Genomic DNA, 13,502 nt, shown 5'->3' on the forward strand with positions numbered 1-13,502 from the left:
GTCTCCTCTTTTAGCATGTGGTCCCCTAGTCCTGGTGTCTCCTCCTTTGACCTTCTGTCCTCCAGTCCTGGTGTCTCCTCCTTTGACCTTCTGTCCTCAGGTCCTGGTGTCTCCTCCTTAGCATGTTGTCCTCAGGTCCTGGTGTCTCCTCCTTTGACATGTTGTCCTCAGGTCCTGGTGTCTCCGCCTTTGACATGTTGTCCTCAAGTCATGGTGTGTCTTCCTTTGACATGTTGTCCTCCAGTCATGGTGTCTCATCCTTTGACATTCTGTCCTCCAGTCCTGGTGTCTCATCCTTTGACATTCTGCCCTCCAGTCCTGGTGTCTCATCCTTTGACATGTTGTTCTTCAGTCCTGGTGTCGCTTCCTTTAGCATGTTGTCCTCCAGTTCTGGTGTCTCCTCCTTTGATATTTTGTCCTCCAGTTTTGGTGTCTCTTCCTTTGTCTTTTTGTCATCTAATCCTAGTGTCTCTTCATTTATTGTTTTGTCAATACCATGGCCTGTTGACGTTTCATCCTGATGATACTATTAACTCAAAAGGTTCTGTTAATCTTTCATCCCGAGGTCAACATCATGGCCTGTTGACCTTGCATCCCGATGTCAACATCATGGCATGTTGACCTTTAGTTCTTATGTCACAATTGACTCCGAAGTTCCTGTTGACATTTCTTCCCGAAGTCAACCCCATGGCCTATTGACCTTTCATCGTGTTGAAACCACCGATTCCGAGTTTCCTGTTGACCTTTCATCCTGATTTTACAATTGACTCCGCAGATCCCGCTGACCTTTCATCCCGAATTCAACCCCAAGGCCTGTTGACTTGTCATCCTGATGTTACCCCTTACTCTGATTTACTCAAAAATCCCTGTCGATCTAAATATCACCTTGAGATCTTCTCCTGTATGTTGACATTTGATACGCTTGATATAATGCGTATTATCTAAAATTTCACTTCACCGACGTAATTTTTGACACACAAGGATGAACATTTCTTGGGTTTCGCAACTATTACTTCATATTTTATTACCTTAAATTTTTATTTTCCTGTTGTCAGGCTTTACCGTCCTTGCAACAATAATGATCATATGCAGACGTGTCCAGGTAGACACCGCCCACCTGGACCCCATGAAATTATGCCAGGACACGTACAGTGTACGTCTTTCTTACCTTTATCGACTCTTGAGTAATGAGTAGAAAACACGTTTCAGATTTTTTTGTATTTATTTAATATTCTTGTCAGATATACTACTTTGTTACAGCAGGACTTATATTTGATTATCTAAGTTTCAGAAAGCATAATCAGAAAAAACAAAAAACTGAAACGATGGCATATACCATATATTTCGTCTTTTAACAAGAGACATTATGTAATTATTAACCCCATATTGTTGTTAAATGATGTTTTGTCTACAGGTAATATCCCCCGATGGCTTGTCTATCCGAGACAGGTAATATCATCTGAGGGATTGTCTTTCCAAGACAGGTAATATCACCTGAAGACTTGTCTTTCCCAGACATGTAATATCCCCCGATGGCTTGTCTATCCGAGACAGGTAATATCACCTGAGGGCTTGTCTTTCTCAGACAGGTAATATCACCTGAAGGCTCGTCTTTCCCAGACAGGTAATATCACATGAGGGCTTGTCTTTTCCAGACAGGTAATAGCACCTGATGGCTTGTCTTTCCCAGACAGGCAATATCACCCGGTGGCTTGTCTATCAAACAGATGATATGACCCGAGAGATTGTCTCTAGAGACCGGTAATATTTCTCGAGACCCTGTGTTCCGAGACAGGTATTATCACCCAGTGCTTATCTCTCGAGACCATTTAATACTAAAATTGATTAAATACCTGTTTAAGTATACCGAGCAAATGCAGAGCTGAGCTCATAAACTATTTTCCATAAAATTCGGGCATTAGTATCGATCGAACAACGTAAACCTGTGGCAACCTTTAGAGTAGTGTACATTCAGGTGTATTAAACATGACACTCTCAACATTATTGCCGGTTGTACCTGTTTTCTGTTTTGAGATATATTTGTCTTAAATCAGTTTGTTCAACAGTGACGAAAATATCTACAATTGCTTAGAAAAAGTATGACACTCTTTGCAGTTTGTGACATAGTGAACGGAAGTTATAAAAAGAACCAAAATAAATGGCACTTACAAGAGATTTCATGAGAAATTAAAATAAGGACACCAGTTACATCCTTGTTCTACTTGTTCAGGTAAATGTAGCTTCATATGAATATCTGCGCACAGCTACCCCCCTGATTGAAATTAAATGGCCAAGCTCGCTCCAAGGTTAACGATTTACAATGGAACATTGGAGTCGTTGTTTTTTGTTGTTTTGTAAACGCTAACGCTAAAATTAGTCACATTTTTTTGAGCCACGAACATATTTAAACTTATCAAGATTAAAAGCTTAAACATTTTACCTGTGATATGTAAGAGTTAAGTATGCGAATTTACTTATCATACCAATACTTTATGTTAAAAGATATATGCTAACTTAAGCATACCTGTGATTAGTGTTACGGGTAAGGTTTTATGCTACCATACACATTTAAAGAGGACATAGAAGAGACACAAATGATCTTCTTTGTTTACTATCTTTCCCGACTTCTTTCTTTCTTATCTACTTTCCATTTCCGGCGATGTCTCCCTAGAAGTACCCGTCCTCAAACATGTCCATTTATGATCGAAGGCAAGCTGTCAGTCATAAGTCAATGCACGTGTTTCTTCGTGTGAAATAAACCTCAGGAATAAGGTATGAAATATCATCAACGGATTTCACTGTAGCATGCAGATGTACAATGTATATGAAATAAGAGTCAATTTTTTGTTTGTTTATTGAATGAACCAACCTTTTGCAAAAAGATAGATAGAAAAAATACATTATACAAAGGAAGTGCTGACAAAACTTGAATAACTAATGTCTAGCATGCACGGACCAATTTTTAAAGGTTGTTTTTTTTTATCGAAGTATGTTGTATATCCTCCGTTAAAAATTAATCCGTCATGTTTCGCTCCACAATGCGTATAAACGAGCATCATGATTCTGTGCCAGGGACTGTAACTAGTTTATTGAAATGAGTTGTTGAAATGTTTATATTAAACTACTATCCTTCCAACGACATTATCTTGCGTCACTTGATAAACAATAATTATTTCATACTGGTTTGCTCACCTGCGTGTCCACGTTTTTGTACTTTTGTTTGATTGGTTTCTTTATATGGGTTATACGTCCTCGCAAAGCTGTCGTAACATGAATACTGGAACTATGTACCTAAAACGCGTTAAGCTATATATAAATGTACCCGGGTTAGCGGTCAAATATTTTTTGGGATATTATCGATAAGCCTTAACATATCTTCCCTTACTTTTTTAACAATACTATAGTTACCTGGTAAACGTTTGGTTGCGATACATGTATGTCTACATTATCTAAAAATCCGGAATCTGTTTATGGTTGTTGTTTTCTTTTCTCTCTCCATATTATAAGTTACATAATGTATAAAGTCTCCAATGTATGACACTACATTGTAAATAAGCACAATAATAGGTGGGTTTTTTTATTGGCTTTTATCGGTCATCTAGAAGTTGACAAACTCGGATGTTTACAGCACCTAAATCTGATATACTCTAAATATCATGTTATACATTACCAGAGGCTGACGAGGTAATGATCTACGGACAAGTCCCCTTTCTATAGTCTTTAAAGCAGTACTAGTATTACCATGATTTTCCTGCTGTTATACTTACAATGTTCAAGTAAAATGCGAAATAATATCGTATACCAAATAATGCAATTCCGTTTTGATTCGATCAAAACTTCCGTCTCTCTTGTAAACTGCATCATGGCCATCAGACTTGTATGGTAGAAAGACATAAGACGATTCGACTTTAAATATTTTGAGTTTATTAACACAAGTGAATAAAACTTGTCTTTTTTTGTTTGTTAATTAAACACATGATGTAGGTTTACAAGTGACATTAGACTACATGTGACATTTACAACAGTTTTCTTACCAAGGCCCATACCATGTGCAAAACTGTATTTGATTATTGTGTATTTATCATTTAAACTTGATTTTACTGGTACTATGAAAAGAAACTGATAGTCACTTGTATATTTTGTACACACCCTAATGTTTCAAGGTCACACAATTGAGACAACAGACTAATCAGATGTATACTGTATATGTAAGTAACCTCAGCAGAGCCTGAAGTGAACTGAAGTACAAATCGTATCTCCACTCACAGAATACTGAAGTGGACAGATTTCTATGAGTTGAACTATTGAAAAGGTGATGCAAGAGGTCAGCAACATTCTGGTAAATTGCTGGTGAGCTAGAAATGTCTTCATCTGAACACTTTTATCTATAAGGTACACATACATCCAGTACATGGCTGAGACTTGTCAAATTTGAACATTCATGACTCCTAAAAGCCTAGACAATACAAAATTACCAAGAAAGCATGGTGTCTTTTCATCAGCCGAATTTTTTCAGAATTCTGATGGCATTGGCAAACAGTTTAAATTATTCCCTACCAGCCTCTCAAAGCATAGCCCTTTATTTGTTTTCATCGACCATATGCCTTACCATCACTGACTGTAAAGATGACAGCCAAGCAAATGAATATCCTATGAGAATGAAAACTTGAACTCCATTTGAGCATACAACATGGCATATTTTATATAAAGTTTCGTTATATACAAAATGAGTCACAAAGCAAATGGACAGGGAGGACAGACAACAGACAGAATGACACATAAGGATGGGATGTCACTAGTCTCAGGCTTTTGCAGCTGCACCTTGCTGTTGTAGACTCATCGCCTGGATTTTGCTCTGAAGAATCTCCACAGTGGCTGTAAGAAAGAGAAACAGGTTCAAACAGATATTGTGTTTGTTAGCAAAAAAATCCTTATGATAAATCCTGCAGCAATTGTTTTTCTGTTCAACAATACTTTTAAGCAGCTTTTAGCTATTTTTTCATCTTTTAAGCATGTGCGGGTACATATACATTTATTCCTTATAAGAAATCTAAAAGAAAATCTGACAAAAAAAATACATTGTAACTCAGCAAGATATAAAGGATCTCAAACAAGTTATGAAGCAAGTTTCATGAAATCTAAATATAATGGGAATTTCTTCATTCCCTTTCAATGAGAAACAAATACATTCTAGTAAGTAAACCAAATCAAATGATAAATAAATTCCTTAAGCCTAATACAGCAACATATTATATTCTCAAAGGATAAAATATTTATTAAATATCTACCTTGTTTCATCCTGTATTTCTCTTGTAAAACAGGCTGGATCTTTTCCATCTGTTTTGTAATGTACTCTACTTTTCTTTTAAAGTATTGCTTTCCTTTGCTCACTTCCTACAATACACACAAGTTCTATACTGCACCAGTAACTGTATACAACCTCAGCCATAAGTAATGAAAAAACATCATTCATACATTTCATCAAAATATACAGATTGGTGTCGAAGGTTGTTTACTAATTGTAATATTTTGAAACTTAGTTGTCAATTCCACATATTGTTATTATCATATGTAAACAATTTACCATGACTCATACATAACTATCTTACATGACGGAGCATAAAGCTAGGATAGTGGCTTGTGTTCAATGTTGAAACTTTTATATAAAATGATGGACCATCGTATTGGAAGCTGTAATAAATTATTCTATGATTAATAACATCTCATACTTTTTATGTTTGTGGCAGGTGATGTGCTGATGATGATGCTTATGATGATGATATTAAGTGATGCTTAAAATAATACAACCCTTAGAATTAAAACTTACTATACACACTGAAGATTTTAACCCTGCCACATGTTACCATTTAAACCCGTAATATCACAGCATAATAGTTGAGTCAACATCAGCACTGATACCTTGTAAGCTATAAAAGGCACATTCAGGGATATGCTACCATGCCTTATCATAACATGTATTTTCCATTAAAAAAGTTTCAAATAAGACAGTTGATTCTGTAAACTCTGAGCTAATGACCACAATTAAGACTGAATATATAATAACAAGAGGTCCACTGGACCTTTATCGCTCACCTGATTTTATATTTAAGTCATTACAACTGAATGCATTAGTACATCTTTATATGAAATTTTCTCAAATCCAGACAAGATCCATGTTCTAACCCAACTGGGACCACAATATCTGACTTTCAACTAATCAGGGGCCTCCATTGAGTTGCCATGTTAACAGATTTTGAAATAAGTTATATGTCATATTACAGGGGGTAATTAGACAATACTTTAATTTTCATTCAACTATCAGCTTTTAAAAACCTAGAAACCAATTTTTAACAATTTATAAAAACTACACCATAGAATATGATAATCTAGCTGTACCATTTCTTAGGACCGCAGGCCTAGGGTTCAAATCAACCTCATTCAATTGAGAAATGTTTGCAGGCAATTAGGGGATATAAGCGTCTTAAGGCAAAATTTTAGATAATTTTCCTCTTTGGGGCCCGGTCTTCCTAGCCCCAGGGGTCGAACCCGTCTCATTTATTAAGGAAATGATTGCCCTCCCCCAATGAAGTTTCAGAGCAACTTTGGTTAAAATCTTCTCTGGCGTTCAGGAGGAGATGTGTTTTTAAAGCAAATATAGCTAAGTTCACCTTCAGCCCCCCCCCCCCCGGCCTCAGAGGTCAAACCAACCTCATTTATTTAAGAAATGATTGCCCTCCCCTAGTGATGCTTCAGACTAAATTTGGTTGAAATCCTCTCTGGAGTTTAGGAGGAGATGCGTTTTAAAGCAAATTTAGCTAAGTTCCCCTTCAGGGCCCCGCCCCCCTGGCCTTAGGGTTGAACCAACCACATTTATTTAAGAAATGATTGCCCTCCCCTAGTGATGCTTCAGACTAAATTTGGTTGAAATCCTCTTCGGCGTTTAGGAGGAGATAGGTTTTAAAGAAAAAGTTGACGATGGATGACAACAACGGACGCTGCGCCACGGCATAAGCTCACTTGCCCTTCAGGAAGGAGAGCTAATAAAGTAAGCCAAGCATCAGTGTCTGATTAATGAATTAATAAAATTCTTAGTTTGAAATGATGAAATATAGATCTACTTGTAGAACTTAACTGTTTATTCATTATTTCTATGAAAAGAGTAGTCTGAAACTCAGGTTATGAATCTACTTTTAATCAAGATGTTATTGCAAAAATCAAATGTATGCTGTTGATCAACTCTCTACCTAGTACTTAACTCTATCTTATCATATTATTGTCCATACACAAAGTTCCACCAACTCATGTAACCATCCATACATTGAATATGCATAATTTACTTACCATTTCTACATAGTACCCAGTTCCAATGTCCACCAACACATTTTGAACATCACTCAACTGCCCAGGAACATACATCTGTTGATTTTGTCAAGGACATAACTTTTTTCAAAACCTTATATAATCCTCCAAAAGAGAAGAAATAAGACTAGTGTCAAAATCTTATTTGGTTAAATTGTCATTCAATAAATACCAACATCAAATGAAAAATAAAAACATTTTTTTTTATTTTCGTTTTCATTTGTGTTACAATATATACAAGATAATACATCCTATATATCTGATTTATTTTGTATTAAGGTAAAGGGTACCACTGCATCAGTCATAACAAAGAAGAGCTCCACTCAGGAGTATTTTTTTATTTGGAGTGTTCTCCCTTTTATATACATGTATACATGTATAAGATGAAATAACCAAAAGAACTTTTTAGAGTTACAGAGTTACTTCCCCTGTCAAGGTAGGTATCTTTTTTTTCCACAGGCCTTTAGCCCATAAATTGGAATCTTATTTTGACACTGCATTTATAATTCCCCGATAGCAACATTGGTAAACTTAGACTTGGCAGTGCAAATGTCCCGAGTTCAACCTCTGCTGTTTTTCATTCTTTTTTTTAAAAACTAATATTTAGTTTAACAGTTCATATTTTATCACCACTTTCATTTTATAAAATGCAGCGTAACATGATTTTTCATGAAATACTTCTTTTGAAAACCATAAACAAGAACTTCACAGTATAAACAATGGTAATAATATAACATTTTGGTACCTTTACCTTAACACTGATGGATCAGTCCAATAGTATGTATGTAGAAACATTTTGATACATCAAAAGAGTTGCCAACACAAACATTTCTGCACCTATACAAAGATTCCAAATGAGATCAAATCCCATCAATAAAAAGATGGTCAAAATCTGAGAGGTTCTGTATTTTTTCTTTTTTCTATTTTACCATAATAGATTTTTTAATCAGCGATAAAGAAACCAGAAAGACTTTGGTTTTTGTATATTGTACTGATACAATGTTGCTTTTACAAACAATTACAACATAATTTCAAATTTTCAGGGTCCTCTGGAAACCCTTGAATGATGACAAAATTTAACAAAATATACTTTCTTCAACCTAACACTTGTTTTGCATAATTTACATAGATGCTGATTAAGTGTTCTAATTATACAAGTGTTATGGTAATTATGTTCTAGCTAGAAGATTAACTCTGTAACAGATCATATATTTTTATTGTTGGCAATCACAAAATCACTGAATAGGTTTGTAACACACCTTTTATTGGATTGTGTTTACAGTCTATCAAGTGATAGGCCGAAAAATAAAAGAACATATTTTGATGACATCATACACGAAGAGCTTCTTATTTTGTTGCACTTTACTAATTTTCTGCAAACACATCTTTTGATATTTTTGATATTGGAAATTTGAGCATTATACTAGATGTTAGAATAGATGACATGGATCTATGCATGGCCTTATTAGCATATTTATTTTCAGACAGGACATGAAAATAAGCCTGTTGAAAGCTCTAGATCTGACTTCACTTGATTGGCACATCATAGCATGCAAATTATATGAATGAAAATGACATACATTTTGTACAAAAAAAATGCATTCTGATTTTAGAGTTATACTATGAGGATTGGACAGGATAAGAAATTGTTCTATTGCTGCATAGACCAAAAACCAAAGTGCATTTTTACATATACCACTTCACCATTTCAGTCTATACATCAGTAAAATACCAATAAATTAATCATCTAGTCTAATCCTTAAATGTTAAATAAATAAGGGGTCTAATCATCAACCCTATATTTTTTTATCTGTCAAAGATTGACTAGTAACTGGTCCAGAGGTCACAACCAATTCATACCATGTTATGAGTCAGTTTTTAAAAGTACACATATGCATTTTTTCTTACTAAATACACAATTTGATATTGAAAGGGAAAATTAATAATTTGGTATATTTCTAAATGAGTATCCATATATTATCAACTTAATTGTTTGCATTCTTAGTTCAGTTAGGATGAAGAACAGACATTTTTTCCTTTTTTTTAATCACCTGTATTTATCTTTAATCTCGATAATACAAAAAGTCAGTATAAAGAAAAATAAAAAATAAACTTTCCTTCTCTTTTTTTAAATCGTATGTTTTTATCTTTTAACATACTGGTAATAAAAGACATTCTTTAGAACAATCTTTGTCAAGTTTACTACTGCCTTTTAATGATGATCATATAAGGCCATATACAATTACATTGTGTTTGTTGATTTCTGATAATATCTATGGTCAGTGCAAGATTTCATTTGATACAATCTAGATGTGCCACACTACAGCAGATATCTGAAACTGCACTTTTAGCCTAGAGCAAATACGTGTGGACTCTAACACACATTGTAGGTTGGAAAAGGAGATGAAATTTGCACACATTGGTGCAAAATGGTTGTCAAAATCAAGAAGGCTCTAGGTCTACAAGCTTCTATTAGAAGCATTTGCAGAAAATAGATACTAAACATTGCAAGCTGGCATTTGATTATAATGACTTAAGGTAATCCATATCATTGGAAGGGGACTTGTGCAAACATTAAGTTTGTAAAACATTGATGAAAATTTAAGAAAAACTAAATTATGTATGTTTGTTGTAACTGATAGGCAAATTACTTTATTTTATCTTTTTCATAGATCAATATTATGCTTTGTATCAAATTTTACAAAGCATTTCTACACATGAAGGTGGCTATTAAGCTGTCGAGAATGGGGTCAGGCTCACAAAATGAAACAGTAAGAAAGTTCACTTAAATCAGTGACTGTGGGTTTTACCTGGATAATTGTAACAAATTAATCTTGGATACAAATAGGTGATCAAATGTTCTAGGGCTGACTTGAAAATCTCGGGTAGCTCATGAGGATGATTAAAACACACATAATGTTTTTTGGTCCAATAGAAAATTGGAGCTTGGTAAGGATGTTCATAATATTGCTGAAATCTGAAAGTGTTTGTTTAATCTAAATGAGTAAGATGTACCGGTATACACTAGCCTAAATGAGTAAGATGTACCGGTATACACTAGCTGATAGGAAGATTCTTCTGAAACTTGCTCTTGTCTCCAGTAATTTGCCAACTGATAGAGTCAGATGTCTTATTGACTAAAAAATCTGTTAGTAGTTTATCCAATTGTCATATTAAGATAACCTAAAACGGTACATATAGTGTCCTGAACTTTAAGTGTCATGAAAGTTTCTATTAAACTCAAGCTTAACACTGGTTTGTTAATGAATGAACTTTACTTTCAGTATGTAACAAGAAAAATATCCAGCAAGACAATGGTTATCAAATGCAATTTCAAGTACCTGGTGTACTTTCATTGTATTAACTTTTTCAACTGAAAATAAATATTAACAACATGTTACTTTCTAGTGTAAAAGCATAACAATTGAGAGTCAATAAAGGATACCGAGCTGGTGAGAGGCACTAAGATGTCTTTACTTAGATTGTCAGGGCTGACTTTGTTCAAACACTCCTGGGACTCGACAAACTTTCCTTGAGCCAATTTCAGCTGATTCATAGAGTTTGAAAAGAACTCTATCTCCTGTAAACAAAATCAACAAGTTATTTGTAACAAATCATCTTTAAAGTATTAAATAGAAAAAGCTGCAAAAGAGAAGGGGGTAAAAATTGATATGTCACATTTTCATTACAGGCTAAATTGCAGGTTGTCATTCCATTTATCAAATATTATATTTATTAAATATATTAAAATTTAAACAGTTTAATATTATATGTTTATATGTATTTAAAAGGGATGATCAGTAAATCCTTATCATCAAGGTATGTCTCTTTGTACTGTAAGGCATTGTTCCAAGTTGTGGTGACATTTGTATGCCCATTTGTAAAAGAAAATCAGTCCCATTTTGACATCATAATATAAATTATCATGGTAACTTGTGAATTGGATACCTACCACATGTAGTATATTGTTTAAGTCCTGGTCTTATCTATGTAAACTTATTAAGAAAATCAAAAATCCAACCAATAGCTAATCAGCCATGTAAGGATTTATATGCCTTTTCTCTGATGTCAGAAGATGATATCTTTAGATTTCGCCTGAGGAAGCTTGATCATGGTAGTATATATATATTATTGGCTTTAGATTCTAGTTATATTACTGGTGTGGGACACCCAATTCATATCTGATCTGATGGCGACACCCAGGTATTTGGATTCTGACACATGTTGGAGTTCGTGTTCATGAAGTGTATACGAGTGGACAATGGGGTTTCGTTTTCTAGAGATAGAAAGGACCAGACATTTGTCAGGATGTAACGCCATCTTCCACTCCTCTCCCAATGACCAAGTCTGTCAAGGTCTCTTTGCAGGGATTGTACATCTCTATCTGATGTTACTGCGAGATACATAATGGTATCATCTGCAGAGAGCCTAATGTACGATGAAATGCCCCCAGTAAAGAAAAAGGTTCGGCCCCAGGACTGAACCTAATATTGGGGGGACCCCTGATCCTACTGGGGCAGTGTTGGATTTTTCCGCTTCAACAATTACCGATTGAGTCCTGTTACTTAGGAAGCTTATGATCCAGGTGTTAACTTCGCCCCCTATAACATAGGATCTGATGTGTATTTGCATGTGCATGGTTCATGATGTTACTGACAATGATGTGCTCTAATAGTTTGCAACAGATACCTGCAAGGGATATTGGATGGTAATTATCTGGATTGAATTTTGGGCCTTTCTTATATACAGCAGCAATATATGCTGTCCTCCAGTCAGATGGAACGTGACCAGTATCAAGGGATCATTGGAAGAAGAGACAGAGGATAGGAGATATATTTCAGTAGTTAATTACTCCTTGATTTTAATTAGCAAGATATACAGCATTGTCATATTATCAACCACAAAGGACCCTTTACATAAGTGTCGATTGTAATTTGATAAAAAGAAGCGGGTTCTTGTTAATATTAAGAGCCATTCATTTCAATATTTCTATAGCCAATTATTCGTACTCTTGTCGTAACCAAGGGCTTCATTTATTGGGAAAAGATCATTCTCGTGTTTGATAACTTGTGATATATAAGTATATAGGAAGGGAATATGACGCATGGTACAACTATTACTATAAACAGATAAACTAAGATAAACTATCTGCTTGTAGTTGTATGATTTTGTCAGTATCTTGACTCATGTTGACAGGGTCCCCGGACCTGTGGTCGCGAGTTCTAAATCGCGAATACCACTCAGCTCAAAAGTTAGACGGACAAATGAATGACAGCATAAGAAATAGTTCGTACCTGATCTAACTGTTGTGTCAACTGATTCAGCTGAGGCGCTGGTAACTGGGAAACGTCGATTTGTTGTTGCTTGCCTGCCATGCTTATCGTCCGGTTGAAACTTGTGAAAAGGGAGATAACTTCCGGAAGAGTGTAATATTCCACCAGATGACGGAAAGGGACCGTTTTGTCCGGATTTCTATTATTGTTAGTTTATTTGTTTGATTATCTTTTATTTATTTATTTTTGCGATACGTTAATTAACAGTTAAAGGTTGGACATTCAAAACGAGGTAACTTTTATAAGGTTTTATTATCTTTTGGTTAATAAAATTTCAACATTTGTGGACAACCTGGTTGTGATGGCGATGTCTGGTTAGTACTCAAAATGGAAGGGAAACTCAAACGGCATTTTTTTTTTGATTGGTCGCAAATGGACATTTGTAAATGATGTGAGGGAAGGGGACTAACACGCGATTTGCTGATTAAAATATGACATAACAAACCAGTTAGAAATGTTACAATCCTTGTGATTAGTACTCACCTCAATGTATTACGATTTATTTTGATTGTCATGTCCCATATATGTTAATGGCAAATAACACTTGACCAATTTTACTCATAAAAAGGGTGTTAATGAATTCTACTTAGAACCACATAACGCATTTTGTATTAATAACATTGATGTACAGCACGCTGAGATAAAAGCTAAATTGCTCACTGGAACATATATACACGCTGCAGTCGGATAGAGCTGTTACCAACCAACACACTGTTGATCCAACCTGTAAAATATGTAAGGCAGAACCAGAGACCAGGGAACATTTTATCATTAATTGCATCCATACAAAACCTCAGAGAGACATATATA

The 13,502-nt window shown here is 35.0% G+C and overlaps 1 protein-coding gene across 1 annotated transcript; it reads right to left on the reverse strand.

Annotated features, from left to right (window-relative positions):
- Positions 1–4,676: 4,676 nt before the first annotated feature.
- LOC110465524 (prefoldin subunit 5-like) lies at positions 4,677–12,784 on the reverse strand. The gene is made up of 5 exons (XM_021521416.1): positions 12,654–12,784; positions 10,805–10,939; positions 7,342–7,416; positions 5,289–5,394; positions 4,677–4,875 (listed from the first exon to the last, which is right to left on the reverse strand). The coding sequence occupies exons 1-5, from the start codon at positions 12,732–12,734 to the stop codon at positions 4,802–4,804; spliced, it is 471 nt and encodes a 156-aa protein (XP_021377091.1). The 5' UTR covers positions 12,735–12,784; the 3' UTR covers positions 4,677–4,801.
- Between the last annotated feature and the right edge of the window lie 718 nt (positions 12,785–13,502).

Source organism: Mizuhopecten yessoensis, unplaced genomic scaffold, assembly GCF_002113885.1.
Source record: "Mizuhopecten yessoensis strain PY_sf001 unplaced genomic scaffold, ASM211388v2 scaffold11085, whole genome shotgun sequence".
In the NCBI taxonomy this organism is placed as follows: domain Eukaryota; kingdom Metazoa; phylum Mollusca; class Bivalvia; order Pectinida; family Pectinidae; genus Mizuhopecten; species Mizuhopecten yessoensis.